Source organism: Cheilinus undulatus, linkage group 2 (genome assembly GCF_018320785.1).
Source record: "Cheilinus undulatus linkage group 2, ASM1832078v1, whole genome shotgun sequence".
Taxonomy (NCBI): domain Eukaryota; kingdom Metazoa; phylum Chordata; class Actinopteri; order Labriformes; family Labridae; genus Cheilinus; species Cheilinus undulatus.
The window spans coordinates 42,458,374-42,477,989 of NC_054866.1; the positions used below are offsets into that span (position 1 = coordinate 42,458,374).

At 39.9% G+C, this 19,616-nt stretch overlaps 1 protein-coding gene across 3 annotated transcripts in view; it reads left to right on the forward strand.

Moving 5' to 3' along the window:
* Nucleotides 1-19,616, forward strand: part of gbe1b (glucan (1,4-alpha-), branching enzyme 1b) — a 149,682-nt gene that overhangs the window by 23,550 nt on the left and 106,516 nt on the right. For all 3 annotated transcript variants that reach the window (XM_041813757.1, XM_041813765.1, XM_041813773.1), the window contains exons 3-7: nt 1,852-1,967; nt 4,181-4,306; nt 9,444-9,579; nt 14,274-14,364; nt 17,796-18,005. In XM_041813757.1, the coding sequence (XP_041669691.1) occupies nt 1,852-1,967; nt 4,181-4,306; nt 9,444-9,579; nt 14,274-14,364; nt 17,796-18,005 (679 nt within the window). The remainder of the gene's footprint in view (nt 1-1,851; nt 1,968-4,180; nt 4,307-9,443; nt 9,580-14,273; nt 14,365-17,795; nt 18,006-19,616) is intronic.

A 19,616-nucleotide genomic window follows, 5' to 3' on the forward strand; every position in this document is an offset into this window, starting at 1 on the left:
CAAATAGTTCATAAAACAGAAATAAAATAAGTTGTTTATTCTCTCTGTGTGGTCTGGCGCTAACTGACCCATAGGCTGGCACTGGTCCATGGCTTGGTGGTTGGGGACTGTTGCTGTAAACCAACACAATGTTCATATCCAGCAATGAGAGTTGTGACTCAGTGCAGTGAAAAAACAGATTGAAAAGTGTCATAATGCCATGAACATCAAGATAAGACTGCAGTCGTAAGAGCACAGTTTCTCTAAGGTTTTAGAAATAAAGGGAGGCTTTGAGATGGGTTAAACATTTGACAAAACAGAGGAATCTAAGTTTGTTTTTTGATCAGAGGCCTAACAACAGCTTGTATAAAACAAGCTGGAACAATACCTGAAAACACACTGCTGTTAACAATCAACTGAACATCGGGGCCAATGGTTTCTTGCACCTCTTTAAAAAGACAAGCAGAATAACATCAGTAGGACAACAGGAAGGTTTTAGTTAGTCCACTTGCTAATTTTTTTCAGTGTAGAGAGAGACACTGGCTTAAACTGGTCCTAGACAGAGGGGCAGGTGAGAACTACAGAGGGGTCTATGGCAGGGTGTGTGAGATGCAGGCTCTGGTTACTTCAACCTTTTCGGTCAAAAAGCTAAGACATTTTTCACAGACCTCAGGTGATATAGTTCGCATTCATCTGTGTAGCAAACTATGAACTGTGTTTGGGAATATAGGAACTTATATTTGCACATTCAGATACTTGAAGGATAAATGGCCTGGAGGAACATTCTGTTCGGTAGATTTATTATGAACCAATCAGAGCAAAAAAGCTTATGACATAATAGGCCTTCAATGTCATGGAGCCAGCTGGTAAGCTGAACTCTGCTAAATCCACTCAGGAGAAGAGAAAAAATATCTCCTCCATGGAAGCTTTCAACGCAGATCTTGGCTCTCATTTTAATAAAGAAATGCCACTATAGCTGCATCCATGCTAATCTCTTCTCCACCTGTTTATAGGCTTGTAGTGGTTTCAACTAAACCATGCCAACAAGTATTATCAGCTAAAAGCTTAAGAGATGGAGCTGCCTGACGACGGGTATGAAATCTGGTCAATCCTAAGGTTAGTAATCACATGTTGGAGTGATTGCAGAAGTACAAACATACTTTACCCAAGTCAGACTACAGCCATTTGTACTCTGCCTTGAGTACAAAGCCAAGTATTCGCTATATAAAAGACAAGGCAGCCTTGTGAAGATGTGTCTTCAGGCTGAGTCTGTACAAAGCTCTCTAAATATGAAGTCATCCTTGGGAGACTTTTACACGTGTATCATTTGGACTCCAAATGAAATAAAAATCCAATGCAATGAAAATAAAGAACATAAACTTTGGGTTGGTAATGTCTTGCTGCTCTGTTTTCGACTTCCCACTGTGCACAGTTGTAGCAGCAATATGCCCCGTTTTGGACATAGAAACTGTTAAAAGCTAATTTGCACAGTAGCAGTAGTCAGGAGCTAATTGTTTACAGCGTTGATTTTCAGCCTGGTGTCATGGCCTCACCTTTACCAACAACAGAGATCTGAGAAGCCATGATGTGATAAACAAGAGTAGAAAAAAGACATTTCTGCTCCATATTATTGTATCATTTACATTGTTTTTGTGATTTTTCCCCATCCTTTGATCCTCTGTTATCACATATACATTATATTTATGCAGTATTATGAATCAAAGGGAGAGACTGAATAGTGCTGCTCTCTCATAGACACCTATGATCATATATCCCTATTTCTGGACAGGAAACCAGTAATGAGAGCTGATGTTCGGCTCTGTGTTGTAAGCTAATTGGATGTGTTTAAATCCTCTTTGTGTTCCCTCATAGATGGCTGGGACAAATTCTCACACCCCTACACCAGGAAAGAATTTGGCAAATGGGAACTGGTTCTGCCGCCAAAGCCTGACAAGTCTCCAGCTGTGGATCATAACACCAAACTCAAGGTAGAGAACACAACATCTTCATGCCCATTTTCACGCCCTCAGCAGGTGCCGTCGTGCCACGCCGGGGCTAGGACTTGTCACTATATTGCACCGGGGAGATTCCCTGTCATGTGTGGCGTCTTATAAACCAAGTGGAGAGCTGGCGTGTCGCCATCAACAACATGTCATACTCACAGCACACAGGAGGGAGATTACTGTATGTACACAATCTGCACAGTGAAGGTTGATACACCTGAGGAGCACAACAAAGGGCTTTTATTTCAGCTCCTGTCTGCAGCAGGCTTCCCTCAAGACATTTTGTCGTATTTTTCTGTGCAAAGCTCAGCCCTCAGTGGGTGTAGTCGAACGGGCTTTAGCTCTGGTAAATAATTCATCAGGGTTAAATGCAAAAGACGCACCTCCCATTATGCATTGTCTCACAAGCAAGCGGCAAGGATGAGAAATAATCCTGAAATGAGATGCCAGGCGTGGAATGGATGGCATCATGGCGCCACTCTCCTTGGGACCGGGTCATCACTGGCACACTCCTACGCCCTGGACAGGCTGCCCGGCTCCCTTTGTCAGCGGAGGTCAGTCTAAGGACGATAAGAAGCAGATGGAAACGCTGGCACCTGGCCTTTCCTTGTGCACCCCCGCTGCCTGTGAATGGCCGTCTTGCTGTGAGCTCCACTTTAGAATTAGTTCCACAGCACTCCCTCGTGGAGGCACAAGCCCGGCTCCAATCGCTCTCGTGTAGAGCAGCTTGCCCTCCCATCCCCCTTTGTTCGGAGCCCAATTTGTCTCCATAAACAAGCTGAGTCCTTTTGTGGTTACAGTTTGTACAATGAGTGCTTAATGTGAGAGTTTGCAAGACTTTGGAGAAGTAAACCAAAGTATCATCAAAGCGATTTATCAACCTCATGTCATCCACACCTTACTTCTCGCATTTTGCCTGGCTTTTAGTTGTTTTTCCCGCTCATGCACCCCCTCAGCCTGCCCAGCAGTCTGATTTTTCTTTAATGTGCCTAATGCTGGCCAATTTGTCTGAAGGACCAACTCTTTCAGACTTTATGCCAGTCCATTTATCCAACTATCTTTTCCTAATCCTATAAACTGTGAAGCATGTCATAAGGGGAGCCAGGCAGCTCGCCCTCAGGTGGCCTGGCCATAATGAAAAAACCCCAGAGGGGGGTCTGGCCAACGTCTCACAGGCAGGTGGCATTGGAACAGTCATTACTTCACAACAGTGGCCAGAATTAGTTGGGTTCTAATGCTCGTTTCTGCAGGGGACAAAACAGGGCGAACACACACTGTGGGGAACACTACAAGATCGATTTCTTGGTGGGTTTTCTCACTCTCACGCTGGCTTTCTGCTTTCTTATTTGACTGATGGAGGCAAAATAACTCTTCTGTTGGATTTCCAAACTATACTTATTTGACCCCCTTCCAGTCCTCAATTGCAGACATAATAGATGAGAGGCAAAGGATAATGATTTAGATTTCCTAGTTTTTCTAAATTGCTGCCTGGCTCAAATCCCCTCTCAAGGCGGGCCAGAGAGTCGCCCGGTTAAAATCAACAGTTATGCTCTCTAAAATAAAACACAGCACAATAGCAATTGAATCCTGATTCACAACGACAACTACTCTGGTCAATACTGTAGCCTTTTCTCCTCTGGACTGTATTACGTCGTCAGCGCTCTCTGGAAGCCTGGTATAGCGTTCGAAAACATCAGTTTTGCATTGGAGAGGGGGCGGTTTTCCTATGACACATTGAAAAATGTTTGCTTTATCGGTTGAACTATCTGAACCATCATTTCCGAATAATGGATGGGGAGTAACTGCACAGTTTTATGATGTAAGCATTTCATGGCTGGAAGATGTAAATAAATGCTGACTTAAAAATCACATACATCCAGGGACGGAAACACACAAAGCTCACAGAGGACCTTAAAGCATCCGCCAGTTCTTAGCTTTTGTAATCATGTTTTCCCTTTTACATCACTTTTTCCTTTTTCTTCACTTCTCATTTTATCAGACTCTTTCCCTCCAATCTCTGCGTCTTGAATATAGATATCCAAAGTGTGTATCATGTTTTCCATATCTACATGTAGCGTTTGTCCCTGTCCTCGCAGTGTGTTTAAATTGCCTTTAGAGTCATTTAAATGTCCCTTTGCTGTGTGTCATTGCTGAAGTGCCCTTGCTATAGCATAACACTCATTTGTCTCATTTCCCAGGTGGTGGTTCACACCAAGGCAGGGGAGCGGCTGTACCGGATCTCACCCTGGGCAAAATATGTGACCAGAGAGGAGAAAGCTGTCATCTATGACTGGGTTCACTGGGACCCACCTCAGCCATACACTGTAAGCCAAAGTTTTTTTTTGTTTTTAATTTTATTTTGGCTTATTTAGACGGAACATATTATCCTAGAAGAGGATTAGAAGAGTGGAGAGAGAGTGTGGGCAATAACATGCAGTAAAGAAGTCTCTTAACTTAAACTGTAAGTTTTTGTCCCAATGGACCCTTTAGGCACCTTGGATGCTATTTAAATAAGTTCAGTCAGAAAAGTCTGAGCTAGATCTTTTCTTCTGTGATTTTTACAGACACTAGTCAATGTGCTGTAGATAACCCTTCCCCTTATTTTTCTTCACACCAGGTGCAAACAATCGCCTTTTCATGCGTATCTGAATGTGCGAATATAAGGAGTTTACTTGTTTGATTCTTTTGAATTTGCACAAAGAACTTGCTCCACTTGCCTGTCAAATCACATGTACATGACTGCCTAAAAGATTTGAGACAGTTGGAGATGCCATCGCTTGCATGACTGGGTTAAGCTAACTCAGGCAGTGCTAACTGTGGTGCTAAATGGCTGAAATCAAGTGACAGACAAATGTTTATACAACTTCCCTGGCAATTCAACCCCCTCACTCACTTTCCTCCATGCAAGCCCTTTTTCATTCCTGTGCTGGTGGAACAGGCACGTTGTGTCGTACAGCTCAAGGTAGCCACAGGCAGACTCCACAAGACTCTCCTCCATTGTTGGCTGCATGAAGCTACTTCCCCCATGCTAGTGCTTTGGAGATCATCCGGGGATGTATCTGAAATATGTCACTGGAGGACCTCCATGCTGATTGGCCAACATGGCTCGAGTGATTGGCTTGAGTTCCAATTTTTATAACATGGATAAGCAATGAAGCTACCAGATCTTGCCCATGTTTCCTCAGCTGATGTCCAACTCATCCATCCCTTGTTATGATGGAAAATCCATCTCTTTTAAGAGATCTAGATCATCTGTCAGCTCAGTAGAGCTGGTTGTTTGGCTCCAAAAAGGCACTTCATTCGTATTCAGTCTGAATTTTTTTAACGTGGATTAACAAATGATGGAGGAAAGGAAAGTGGCACTCAAATGGGTGCTAGCTACAGCGACTAACATAAAAGAGCCGTTTAGTAGCACAGACGGCTCATCATCTCTTGGTTGCTTACCCCACGAGGTTTATTCTGTTGATTGTACATCACCATCTCAATTATGTTTGTAACAAAAGAGGATATTTTTATATGTTGAAGAGCCTCAGCTAGCCTCTTAGCTCAGTAAAATACATCATCATCTGACTTGATAACGCTAGGAGACCTGCACGACTGAGTATTTGTGATATTTAACGCCTCCACAGCAGGTGAATCAGTTAAACTGTGGTAAAAATCACTTTTCAGTTAAGGTTAGAGATCGTATTCAATAGGGGTGTAAGAAAATATCAATACACTGATATATTGCCATATTTCGCGGCGCAATACTGTGTTGATATCTTAAAATGCAGTATTGATATTTTTTAATTAATAATTTACTTTGTTGTGGGGTAGTTTGCGGTGTAATTTCACCCCCTGACCGTATGTTGGCGGCAGCTGGCAGCTGGCAGCAAGCCATTGACTGTTCCCTCTTCTCCTCTGCTTAAAAAACGAGATCACGCAAGACTTCCGGTGTGAGCCAGCCGGTTGCTCATGCCTACACAGCAGTGCAGCGTCTGCTGCATTCATAGCTGATATGTGGACTTATTTTGGCTTCCAAAACATTAAAGACAGTACAAACTTAGACAGTAGTCAAGTTGTTTGTAAGATATGCCACACCAGAGTGAAGTACCCAGACAACACGACGGACCTGACAACATAGCTTTTCAGCTAACAGCTAAAGTGAAAGAAGCCTGCTGAAGCCACTGCTGATTTTTACTCATGCAACCGTAAATACAGAAAATACTTTGTTTTATTTGGAAGGACCTGCGCCGTGTAGTGAACATTAGTAATGATCGCTTTTGTAATACGATCAAAACACTGGCCTATCACATAATGTCCTCACAACACAGTTCATCAGCCCTTAAAGCTGAACATGAGGATCAGCTTGTGTCCCATAGTCTCCCTCCACAAGCACCATGTCATTACATAAAGACACACAAGCTGTTATAGCGTGAAATATGAAAGATTTGAGTACATTTACTCTATATTGATTTATTTTTCCAATTTTCTCATAAAAATCCAGAAAGCATTGTAATTCACTACAACAAATGAGAAAAGTCCTCATCATGCAGGACCATATATTTTATAATACACTATATATTATGTATTTATTTATTTACTATAAATATAATTTTAATAGTTTTATTAATAGATAATTTCTGTTACATTCCATATCAACTTTGAATTGCATAGTTGTATATATATATATATATATATATATATATATATATATATATATATGTACTTAGTGCTTAACAGATTTATTAGACCACCTTTCATATTTGTCACAAAGACCATCCAGCATCATGAAGTGCTTTAATGCGGACTCTTTCATTTTCAGTGAGCTCTCCACGTTTTACCATTTTGAACAGGAATGAGGATTTTCAAACTAAATTCACCCAAGTTTGAGCCAGCTTACTGGGCTTCCCTGAGAAGTCAGAAATGAATCAAGCATAACATTCAACCATTAAAACTATTTTTTCTGTTCAAGAATGCAAGTAAATAACTATAATTTGACATATTAATCAAGAAATATTAATGTGCTTTACTATGTTTTCATTTTTTTTGTAAATCAGTAAATTTGAAAATTCATGGATAACAATAATAATTATATTTTAGTATTAAAAATATCATTTTTGTTAATGAGCTTCTCCATATTGGTGTATTAACCATTGCAGAAACATAAAAAATGATTTTGGTAATTACCAATGCTGTTAATTTAGGGCAGCAAACCTTACTTTGGTTAGGGTTAGGGTGGTCTAATAAATTTGTTAAGCACTCTCTCTCTCTCTCTCTCTCTCTCTATATATATATATATATATATACTATAAACTATATTAATAGTATACATATAAATAAATAGATGTAGAAATATCGCAGTACATCGCCCTGCTCATAGTATCGCAGTATATTGAAATTTATCAATAATGGCACCCCTGTATCGGGATACATATCGTATTGCCAGGTTCTTGCCAATACACACCCCTCAATGTGTGTCGAAATTTTCTTATGATAACTGCAGCATAGAGATTGATTTAGAGCTGTTAAGTGCTATGGAGCTTTCCTCCATTCCCATTCATTCCTTACAGCTGTCCCCCGCTTTCTGACCCCCAACAGACAGTCGATCATGTGGTTGCAAACAACCTATAGTGTACACCAGTAGGAAGCCTCTCTTGACTGCCACAGAGTGCTTCTGTGAGTGTGTGATGTCATATGAAAGCTATGAGTAGCCCCTATATGTGGGGCAGGACCTAACTACTGGGCCACCTGCACCCCTTCCCCAGAGTTTATTAAATTTGTTTATTCATGACTGATTTTTCACTGGCAGTTAAAAAACTGTTGAAAGGTGTGAAACAGTAGAAATATTAAAATCTGTGATAATGTGGGCCTTGATGAGTACAGCATGCAAGCATAGAAGACCTCTCTGTTTTTCTCCGTTGGCTGTTTCTCAAATTATTTTGTCATCTTTTATTTCTTCAACATGTTTCTGTTTAATACCAATGAATGAAGATCTGCTTCTTTTGTATAACTGAATGTTACAAAGTTTGACTTATTGATCTTACATGGGGCTTTTTATTAACACATAAAGGTTTGATTGTATAAAACAGGGGTGTCCAAACTATGACCTGGGGGCCAAATGCAGCCCGTTGTTCAATTTTGATTGGCCCACAGTAGACTCTAGAAAGAAAATTAAATAAATAAACTGTGCTGTACTACAGAGTCTTAGCACAGGTTGTTTAATTCTGTAAACAAACATCTGGACATGAAGAATTTATTGATGTTTGTTTGTAATTGCATTGAAACAACACTGTGTTAAACATATTGGAAACCTAAAAAATAATATCTTGCCCACAAACCTGGAAATTATTATCTATTTGCCAGCTGATTTGCTCTGAGCATGCTATTGGCTCTCATGCTGCCTTATTTAAACTGCTTCAGACTTGCCACGCTTTGCTGCTCCTTTTGCAACCCTCCTTCACCCCAGCTCCTCCTTTATTCTGCTTCTGACTTAATTTATACCATTTAGTTGTCATTGATGCCTGCTCTGCTCTGGGGTTATTAATGCTGCTCTCCCTGCCTGAGGGTTTCCTTATCGGCATAGGAAGAACAGGGTTCTTGATGCTTTCCATGTAGCTTAAAAGGTGCTATAATAAATGCTAATAAAGAAATATTTATAGCTGCAAATCATGTGTTTCCTGACTGATCTAGCCATTTAGACATACTCAGTCACTAAGCAAATCTTAACCTACATTTGTTAGGTTTGCAAACTTTCACATACCTTGTGGATATTAAATTGGCCCCAACCTCCTTATTTCTGTATGTGGCCCTCAGTGGGAAAAGTTTGGACACCCCTGGTATAAAACAACCTGTCAAATCCTACATTTTAAAACTTGGTTCAAAAAGAACCAAGTTAATGTCCTCTGTTATGTCTGTTATAGAGGTGCATTTGATATCAGCCTTTCGTTTCAGATCTGCATTTGTTATGGCCCCACTTGTTGTGACTGTTTGCTGCTGCTGATTCGAGAGGCTCTGAATGTGTCTTAATGCTACTTGACGCCCTCAGCACAAGTGCACACAAGCAAAACAATAAGAGGCTGTTAAAGACCACCTTGCTTTCTTTATCGCTTGTTATTTGACACCATTTTAATTAGAGGAGCCCTCTTACTGGCAGTATAGGCGCTGTATTTACAAGTGGCTGAATCATGTACTTCAAATGGAGGGTTCAAAGGCCTGCTGGGCAGCCATCAGGAAATTAGTTCTATGTGTAAAATAAATCCCTCACCCGTTGTGTAACACAGACAGAGTGAATCATGGATCCTTTAATATTTAACATGCACAGACCCATTTTCAGCCGCTGTGCTAATATTGCTGCAGAGACGCAGAGAATCCACACTGTGACTTTGACCTTTCGCTTCATAATTACTTACCAAATGTATGCTATTTTTAGACATTTTCAGGAAGAAATGTTGACTCTGATGATTTTGGTTTCCTCTGCAGCACATCCACCCTCGGCCGACAAAGCCCAAGAGCCTGCGGATATATGAGGCACATGTGGGCATCGCTTCACCTGAGGCAACGATCGCCTCGTACACCAACTTCACAAACAACGTACTGCCTCGAATTAAAGACCTCGGTAAGACACGACACCATATCAAATCTCCTTCCTATGGGCAGCTCTTTGATTTTTTCCGAGTGTGTATAAAGTGCACAGCAGTCACCCTGAGGTGGTCTTCTTATTTCACATCAGTCAGACTCTTGTTGACTCAACATGAGAACATTTTGAATCCACTCTAGTCAGAATCAGAGAGGAGGGAAAGCTCTTAGGGTGCCGTTTGGTAAACCTCCCTGCACATCAGATCAGTACCCACAATGGGTGCTGGAAAACAATAGCTTAGGGGGTTTGAGATTCATGTTTTTATGACCGCCAGTGTCCTGTGCCATCTCCGTCAGCCCTGGTCCATAACCCAGCAGACATGCTGGGCTGCTCTGAGAGCCGCTCTTCCTCCAGCAGCACTATTTTCAGTGGCAGACCTGTCACACTCCCTCTGCACAAAAGCACATCAGCAAGTCAACATCCTGTTTACTGGCATGACCTGCTGGGATCGGGCTGTGTTTTGTAAGGAGGGCTCCACAGCACCAGTCACACACTCACACAGCGGTTATGGCTCCAAAAGTGACAACTTGTTTCTATTTGCATGATCTTCTCTCAGACAGGCACCAGAGGACAAAAGCTTTCCTTCTGCACCTTGTTTCACTCAGTCAAAGAAACACCATTTAAACTTTTACAAAGAACTAAATGCAACAAATCTTTATAATGAATTGTCAACATAAGAGTCAGTATTTTTTCCTGAAAAATATGTTCAACATATTTAACATATTTAACTTCTTATGCTGATCATTTTCTGTTTTGTACAGACACTCTTGTTAATGTTGCTGTGATCATTTCCTGTCACATCTAAGACAATATTCATCTTATCCTGATAAAATGAGAGGGCTAAAGCAGACAGAAGGGAGGTGAAAACTCATAATTATCTTTCAGTTTTGATTTCCCCACAGTTTTATAAAAAAATGAAGAGTCAAGTGACTGCTCAGGGGTGATTTTGACATGAAATGTTTAAACATTCATCAGTTACAGTGTTTGTAAATTAAACTTGAATTTTTCATTAATACTGAATAGTGGCAGAGCACATAATGCATTTGAACTCTGCAGTAGATTAAAAAAAGCAAAGTTTCTAAGTGGAGTTGGATTTTTTTGCCTTCCTGAAAAAATATTATGAATTTTTACCTTGGACTTTTCTTAACCACACAAACTCTGATTTCCAAAAATCATGGGACATGGTGTAAAATGTGTAAAACGGTGATTTGCCAATTCTTTCAACTTACACTCAATACAACGCAAAGACGAGAAAAGATGTGTTCAAACTGACAAACTAAATTGTTTTCGTGGAAATAGTAACACTCTCTGAATTTGATTCTTGCAACACGTTCCAAAAAAACTAGGACAGGAGCAAGCTTACCACTGTCTTGCATCATATTTTCTTCCAACAGTAATTTGTTGTTCGGCATTCGGGGCACCTTTAATGCTGCCATCGAGACTGTATCTGTGGATGTTGAGAGCATGGAAGTTGTTGAGTAGTTCGCCTACCTTGGCAGCGTAAACCGTCAATCTGGTTACTCCAAGGCTGAGATCAACTGAAGGCTTGGCCTTGCACATGGTTGAAGGGTTTGCTGGGCAAGACAGTATGGTGCTCACAGTATCTGAGCATGCAGAAGAAAGTCAAAGTATTCGGGTCCTTTGTCCTCCTGGTCTTTCTATACTCTTGTGAGGCCTAGACATTGGCCAATATCCAGAGGCGCTTACTGGACTCCTTTTTGACTTCTCTTTAGCGCTTTTTTTTTTTTTTGTCAAGACCGTGTATTTTACGTGCTCAATGTGCTCAGGAGAATGGTAATAGTGCGCAGGTGGTCTGGTGGTTTTAGGTGCGGCCCATGTACGCAGGTGGCCCGGGTTCAAATCCTGCTTGTGGCCCTTTCCTGCATGTCTCTCCCCTCTCTCTCGTCCCTGTTTCCGACTCTATCCACTGTCCTCCTCTATCAGTAAAGGCACGAAAAGCCCAAAATCAATCTTTAAAAAACAAAAAGGAGAGCAGGGATGGGAAGGGTCAGCTGCTGGATATGGGAGAGGCAGCTGCTCTTATATGGGCGCATACTGCATTTTCCTGGGCCTGACATTACGCCCATGTGCTGGCTAGTCAATTGGTTGTTGGGGTGCAAAAAAACAAAAAAAAAAACCTTTACTCTGACCAAGTCTGCTCTTAGGCTGCAAAATTAGATTTGTAAATATTGACAAACACCATGATAAAGCAGTTATTAAGTAGTTATTGCAAAGGTATTTTGATAAGAAAAGCATACATAGGCATTTTTAAGGCTTTTATCAGTGAAAGAATTAAAATCTACGTTGATTTTTGATGGCAGTGTGTCATTTTTTCTTCTTTCTTTTGAAGAGCCCGTTTCCAAATTGTTCTGTTTTAAGGCACCAAAACGCTGGACAGCCAAGACGCTATAAAAGCTTTGCGTTTCACCTGAAAACATTGTTGTGTAAACAGGGCTTCAGGTCAAGAAGGGGGGGCTCCAAGGAAAAATGGTTGGGAAACACTGCCTTAACATTATGTGCAAGTTACCCATGCCATGGGCACAAATACACCGACACACTTTTGAACTTTGCGTTAACAACAACATGGATGCTCTCTTTCCTCTTTAGCCCAGAGGAATCAATGGCCATTATGTCCAAAAACAAGTAAAGACTCATCCGACCACAGCACTCTTCAGGTCAGTCCATCTTAAATGAGCTCTGCTAACAGAAGCCCGTGTTGTTTCTGGAAGCTAATAGATATTTGCATGGTCTTTTCTTACATTTGTAGATCCAGCTACACACTGTGTTAATTGAAAATAGTTCTTCAAAGTATTCCTAAGTACCCCAAATCCTGATTTTGAACAAATGCCACAAGTTCTACATAATTTTTCTCTTCACCCCTCTAAGGGAAAAACTAATTATACACCAAGAAACGTTACCGTGCTCTTACGTCCTTTCACTTTCTTACGTGTTCTCATTACACATGCGACTCATTAACTGTGATGTCTGCTTAATTTTCTTAATAACTGGACTTATGATAAAGAGCTCGGTTCAACTGTGACGTTCACCTTACAGATCAGATCCCTGGATTATGATTCTGCTCATACGAGTTGTGGCATTAGTTTGCATTCAAAGTGAGCCTTCTGCAGTGACATTATTAAAAGTCTCAGATATGACTGGCACAGCAAACCAGAAGCAATCTGATAAATGTTGTTTCCCTCCTTGTGTCATCCTGTTTGGTTGAGGAGAGTAAATGCTGTCAAAGAATCACCTGCAGCAGCTGAGGGAATCAGCTCAATAAGATTCTCCGGGAGGCTAAACTCCAGCGTCTCTAGTGACGCCTGCCTCTGCCTGCCATTTCATTCTCCCGACAGTGGAGAGAGTTCATATATAGATATAAAAAAGAGAAACTTCCTCTCACCCCAGTGCTTTGTCACACTCCCTCAGAAGCCAACATTTTTTTTTCTCTCCCTCTCTAGCCTGAAAGGAGCAGCGATATAAATAAACAAATCTGCTCCGCACAACAGTGAGAAACCGCAGGGCCTCCCTCCAGAGTACGAGGCGGCATTTTAAAAGCCTGTTGTTCTCTTATTCATACAAGCAGTTTTTTTCTACGTCCTTTTGAAATGTCGTACATGACCTCCTGACTCTGATAGCTGGTGTTTCCCTTTGGCCACAGCTTGTCTTTATGGCTCCAGAGCCTCGTGTCAGGAAGGAAAGGCCTGGAGCTCAAATATACAGCCTGACTGACATGGGTCAAAGGGTACAGGTTTCAGTGTTTGCAGCTGCTCTCGAGCTACACCGAATGAATAAGAACAGCAGCTTCCTCTGAGATCATGTTGCCTGAGCTCCACGATCAGTTTGTCCATTAAGCCAAAGTCTGGTATTTCTTGTGATTATAATTATTATAAATAGATTATCACATGTAATGAATGAATCACGGTATGGTATATTTCAGTTGTCCTTCCTGTAGGATACTTGTTATATTGCTCCTTGGTAGATTTTTGGACTGCTCTGTTGAACAAAGCCAGTGAAAGCATTAGGACTGGGTTAAAAAAAAAAACGATTCACTGATTCAGATCATTACTGATCAAGACATACATTTGTATAATCCAGAGGTCGATTTTTACATAGGCTTGCACCATTTCCTGGTGGCTCCTTGAAGACCAGTCTCAGATTTGCATTGCTCATCACCTCTAAAAGCCTTCAGGCTCTGATTTGAGTCTAGACTCAAATTTGAGTTTAGACTCGAGCCAATCCTGAGCCACGGACAATGTTGTAAGGGTCTCACCTGGGCTAAGGAGAAAGAGAGACAGGACCATTGCTCAGTAGTCTAAAGTCCTGTTTTCAGATTAAACTAAATAAATGTCATAAATCTTTCTTTGAATTGGTGTTTTTTTCCCTAAAATTTTTAAGCCATAATCATCAAGATTAAACCAAGAAGTTCTTAAAATGTTTTACTTTGTATGAGATTAATCTAGATTATTTGGAAGTTTCTTTGATCAGAATTGTATGGGCTGGTTTCATTCCAAGATGATCGATATTAGTTTGGGTAAATATAATCAGGGCATCCCTACTTTAAACAGATTAATATGATGTGATCTAAGCAGCTTTTTTCTTTTCTGAAGAGTGAAACAGAAGAGTAATCCCTCCTCCATGTTGTTTTTCCTTCTCTGTCTCGTCTGTCTCCACAGGTTATAACTGTATCCAGCTGATGGCTATCATGGAGCACGCCTACTATGCAAGCTTTGGATATCAGATTACTAGTTTCTTTGCTGCTTCAAGGTAAATAATGCACATCAACGTGGATATGATTCATGTATTTACTTCACGCTTGATTGCAGGATTGTCATATTAAATAAAAACGTGTCAAGCATTCACAGTTATTATCTCAGTGGTTTTCATTATAAACTCCCACATTTTGATGCTATTAATAGTCTGAGTATTTTACATATTAGCCATTCAGTTTATTTGCATACTGTAATTACCTGGCTGTGTTGTAGTTCCCTTTGTTAGTGGTGGATTCTGTCTTTGCTTTACTGGAATGAAGTGATCCGGAAGACAAAATGCGTGCATTTACTGTACGTGACGTGGAAGACAAAAGCCAAAGTGCATTTTGCATAATGCTGAAGGCATCATCGGACTATTGAAGACTTTAAAGTGTCTTCTTTAGTCTTTCTTATCATTTAGCAGAATTGTAAACACTGGAGAGTTGGGGTTTTTCTGTTATATTTCAAAGAAGTGAGTCCCAGCTCCCATCGGTGAGTACCAGCGCCACTTCTGGAACAGCTCTTAGACATTTATTTTTAAAACCAGCAGATTCTTTGGTGTCACCAGAGTAAAAGGGAGTACAATTTTGTATATTTTTATATTTGCAGTGTTTAGCATGTCCTTTATAACATTCATAAACAAAATCTGCCCTTACAAAGAATCAAAATAGTTTTGCAGATATTACTATTTACTGCAAGTATTGCTCAAAAATGGAAACTGAGGGAGCAACTTTTCATATCATAGACATTTTCACCTCATATCAAGGTTAGAAAGTCTGACACCAGCAATAATCTCCCTGTAAATCCATTTGCTGTAAATCCGTAGAGTGGAGGGAGTAGTAGATAAAGATGGGCTGGTCTTAGTATTTATCTCCTCTCTGAGATTCCTCCCTCTTTGCTCATCGTGCAGCATAAACCCAAAGTGTAATGTATATGGTGTAATTTCACCCATGATTGATCTCTCAGTGTCATTTAAAACCTGAGCCCTGGAGAACCAGGGAGCGAGGGAATACTGTCACTATGTGTTCTGTTTTGCAAGGAAGTTGATGTTATGATAGCTGGAAGGACAGAGAGGACGTTATTGGACAGTTTGAGGAGTGTATGAGTAGGAGGCGTATGTGTTAAAGATAGGGGCATGAAGGCACTGACTCAGTTTCTCAAGGAGTTTCCACAGAGTTTTCTTTAACAACCTTTACCATTAACATTGTATACAAACTACAAAAGACCTAAGAGGAGTTAAAGTGTTACTAAAATCCATCAAACGGCAAAAAGCTGTCTTCATAGCTAGATGCAGTGGATGATCTATGGATAAGAAACTAAAAAAAGGCTGTTTTTCAACATGAAGATAAATAAAACAGGGCTTTCAGCATAAATGCATTAATCACTATGTGTTTAAGGTCCATCATGAATGCATTTTTTAAAATTACATCAATTGCATGCTTTATTGTCCTTCTTTCAACTCTCTCAGCACCTCTGTGATTAATAATAAATACAACACTGCTCCTAATTGTCCCATTTCATAATTTACAGACCACTTAGTGGACAAGTCAAAAGTCATCTGCACTCAAACATTTAGCTCTTTACTGTTCCTTTATTTCCTTGTCAATCCATAATAAGTTCCTTTTCCATGGCTATATTCAGTCATGCATGAATGTCAAAATCTTTGATCTGCCTTAAATTAAATCAGATCTGGGTCCATAACGAAAGAATAAAACAGGGTTAAAGCAAAAAAGTGGAATTTTAAAAATGGGACAAAAAAGGCAAATTTATTTTAATAAGCTGCAAAAAGTCAATCCAGTTAGAAATTGCAGTCTTTTAACAGCCTTAACATAAAAATTCACTGTGTGTTCTTTACCTAAATACTAGGTTGGTTTTACTATGATTGCATCAAGAAGATTAAAAACAAGGGTATTTGTAATAATTAGGTGGTGCAGGAGAAAATTTAAGAGAATGTAGAATTTTAGTTTTTAGAAAGAAATGTGTTGAAAAACTGAAAAAAAAAAAAAACATTTTTGGTCTGGAGGGGAAAGAAAACGGAAGCAGCCTTTTGTTGAGATAAAACAATTTGTTGAGAAAGACAATAAAAAGGTTTGTTTTAGATTGTTATGTATGGAGGATGATTAAGGCAGGAGCTGAAGGAAAAAATAACGCTGTGCACTTTGAGATTAAAGTCAAAATTATGGGAAATCATATGAAATGTTGAGGACAAAGTTGAAATTTTGAGATAAAAGTTGAAATACAGTGTCGAGAAAAAAGTTGAAATGTCAAGACTTAAGTTGGATTACAGTTTGAGAAAATAGTCAATATTTTGAGAATAAAGATAAACTTTGTGAGACCTTAAGAAACTATGGAAAAGCGCACTGCACTACTGTGCACTGCGAGAATAATGTAGACATTATCTGAATAAAGTCAAACCTGATCAGACCATAACAGACAGCTTGTATCAATGAACTTGTGAAAGTATATTAGAATTGAAATAACAACAACGAGACTCGTTCTCTTTAGCTCATAAACACAGATCTGCTTTTTGTTATATCTTAATAAGGTTTTAGGTGGTTATCGAAATTGTGACTGTAATCTTGAAACAGTATTTCAACTTTTTTTTCTTCATTTTGACTTTAATCTAGAAGTGCACAGCATATTTTCCTTCATCTCCGGCCCTAATGCTCTTCCATTACAAACAGCTTTAAATATGGATGGAATTGTGAAACTGTACTGAAGAAGTAGATTTAACAATGAAGAGACTCTCTCTCTGTAGCCCATAAACACAGTGTAACTGTCTAACATCCGCTGTTTGTTATTGTCTAATAAGGTTTAACTTTATCATCAAAATTCTGACTTTATTTTTGACATTTCAGTTTCAATCTTAAAGTATATGCCATTATTTTTGCTTCATCTCTGTCCCTCATGCTCTTCTGTAGTTAAGCTTGTCCAATCTTCCTTTCTTCCTTTCATATATGAGTCCAGTTTATAGTACAATGATACCCATTGGCTGAGATTTATACTACTGTCAAAGTAATGCCCAAAAATGTCTTTCAAATGTAAGTGAGAGTGATGATTTAGGGGTCTTCTGCTCTTTAAAGACGACATAGAAACAGACAGACATTATTACATGTAGTATGTCAACTCAGTTCTACAAACTACAGCAGTGGTTCTCACCTGTTGATGTGCTTTTTAAATATGTTTGTGGCATCCATGCATCTTAGATAGACATACAAAGACATCACTCATATTCTGCTTTCAGCCTTTCTTACAAAAAAATTGCTATATGAAATATTGTGTTTTTTAAGCTGTTTTTCCTTTGTGTTATCCTTATGACAGCGTTAGTAAAGGCCTATTAATGGGTGTGCATGGCTGTGTGCAATATTACATGCTGGGGGTCTCCAGCCTGTTATTTTGAGCTGAGAAACCCTCTAAACTAATGCACTTGTGTTTGTGTGTTTGTAGTCGGTATGGTACCCCTGATGAGCTGAAGAAGCTGATAGACGTGGCTCACTCCATGGGCATCATAGTGCTGCTGGACGTCGTTCACAGCCACGCCTCCAAAAACACGGAGGACGGCCTGAATAACTTTGATGGCTCCAACTCATGTTTCTTCCACGCTCCACCCAGAGGGGATCACAGCCTGTGGGACAGCCGCCTCTTCAACTACTCCAGGTACCGTCATCATCGTCATACAAGTACTTATGGAAAACTCCCAGCTGAACCTGATTATACTTGTACAATTAGAGAGCCACAAAGGTAAACTCAGAAACCAATAAATATAAACAATATTGTTCTCTCATTTATTTTATTATTACCTCTGACAAGGAGGCTATGTAATCGGGAGGGTTTGTTAGTTTGTTTGTTTGTTAGCAACATAACTCAAAAAGTTATGGACGGATTTTGATGAAATTTTCAGAAAATGTCAGAAATGCCATAAGGAAGAACTGTTTAGATTTTGGGAGTGATCCGGATCATCGTCTGGTTTCAGGATTTTTTAAAAGGATTCTGTACTATTGGGAGATAGGGCTAATGGCTGAGGTCTGCACTCTCGGAGTGCTTTTCTAGTTGTAAATTGTGAAGACTAGCAGGCACCCATGTCTTGCACCTCTCTTTCTCACAATATTGCCGTCTCTCTTCAGCTGTCAACCCCCCCCCCCCCCCAATAGAATATCTACCCCCCCCCCAAATCAGTAACGGTAAAGTTAAGCTTCGTCTGCAATTTAGAGAGCTACAAGAGCACTGTAACAACCAGCTGTCAGACAGGGAGCTTTGTGATGTACCGAATGAAAATGTGACGCTTGTACTTTTAATGTTTTTTTATAATGAAGCCTCAATTTTTAAGGTGTTTCATTGAAACAATCCTGAGAAAGTGAAAATAACAAAAACACATTTTTCTCAAGAGTAAAGAAATTAAACTTGCTGTGGTTCAGACCTTAGAGCACAGAAAGTTTAAGGAATGAGGATGAATAAAGAAATGAGATCCATCCACCAAGCATCCACTACTCCTCCATCTGGACCATCCAGGGTTGCACAGCACTCATCAGTCAACAAGACTGTTTGAAAATTAGTCGTCATGTATTTCTGGGCCCACTGCAACCATTTCTGCTTGTGAGCACTGGTTAGGGATGGCCGAATAGTAGGTTTATACATGACTGCAAGCCTCTGGAGGATCTTACACCATGAGGCTGGTAGGACTCCAGAGGCACCAGCAGCTTCACAAACCTGTTTGCTTTGTAATGGCATTTTAGCAGCAGCTCTCTTGATCTGATGAATTTATGTGGCAGAAAACTTCCTCATTATGCCTTTATCTGCACGAACCCGTCTGTGCTCTGAATCAGCCACAAATCTGTCTGTGCTCTGAATCAGCCACAAATTTCTTCACAGTGCGATGATCACGCCTAACTTTTCGTGAAATATCTAATGTTTTCATAGTATCGTATTTCTTGTGAGGGGACGTGGCTTCCACTGATTTGACCTTTACGCCCACACCATCTTGGAGTAGATTTTACTGCCTCATTTTTCATGATTTTGAAATTTAGTTTTATAACCTTAGAGATGTTTTATCTGACTGAAATTTGACCTGGGGGTTCATAACACAGTGGCCTATCATACAACAAACCTAAATATAGATTTATTTTCACTTTGCAGACTCTTTAAGACATTTATTTCAAACATACCCTCATTAAACAGCACTGTCTTCATGATGGTAATCAAAGAAATTCAATGGCTATTTTTTAATACCTCAGGATAATGTATGACTGTGTTACCACTCATTCCTAGTGC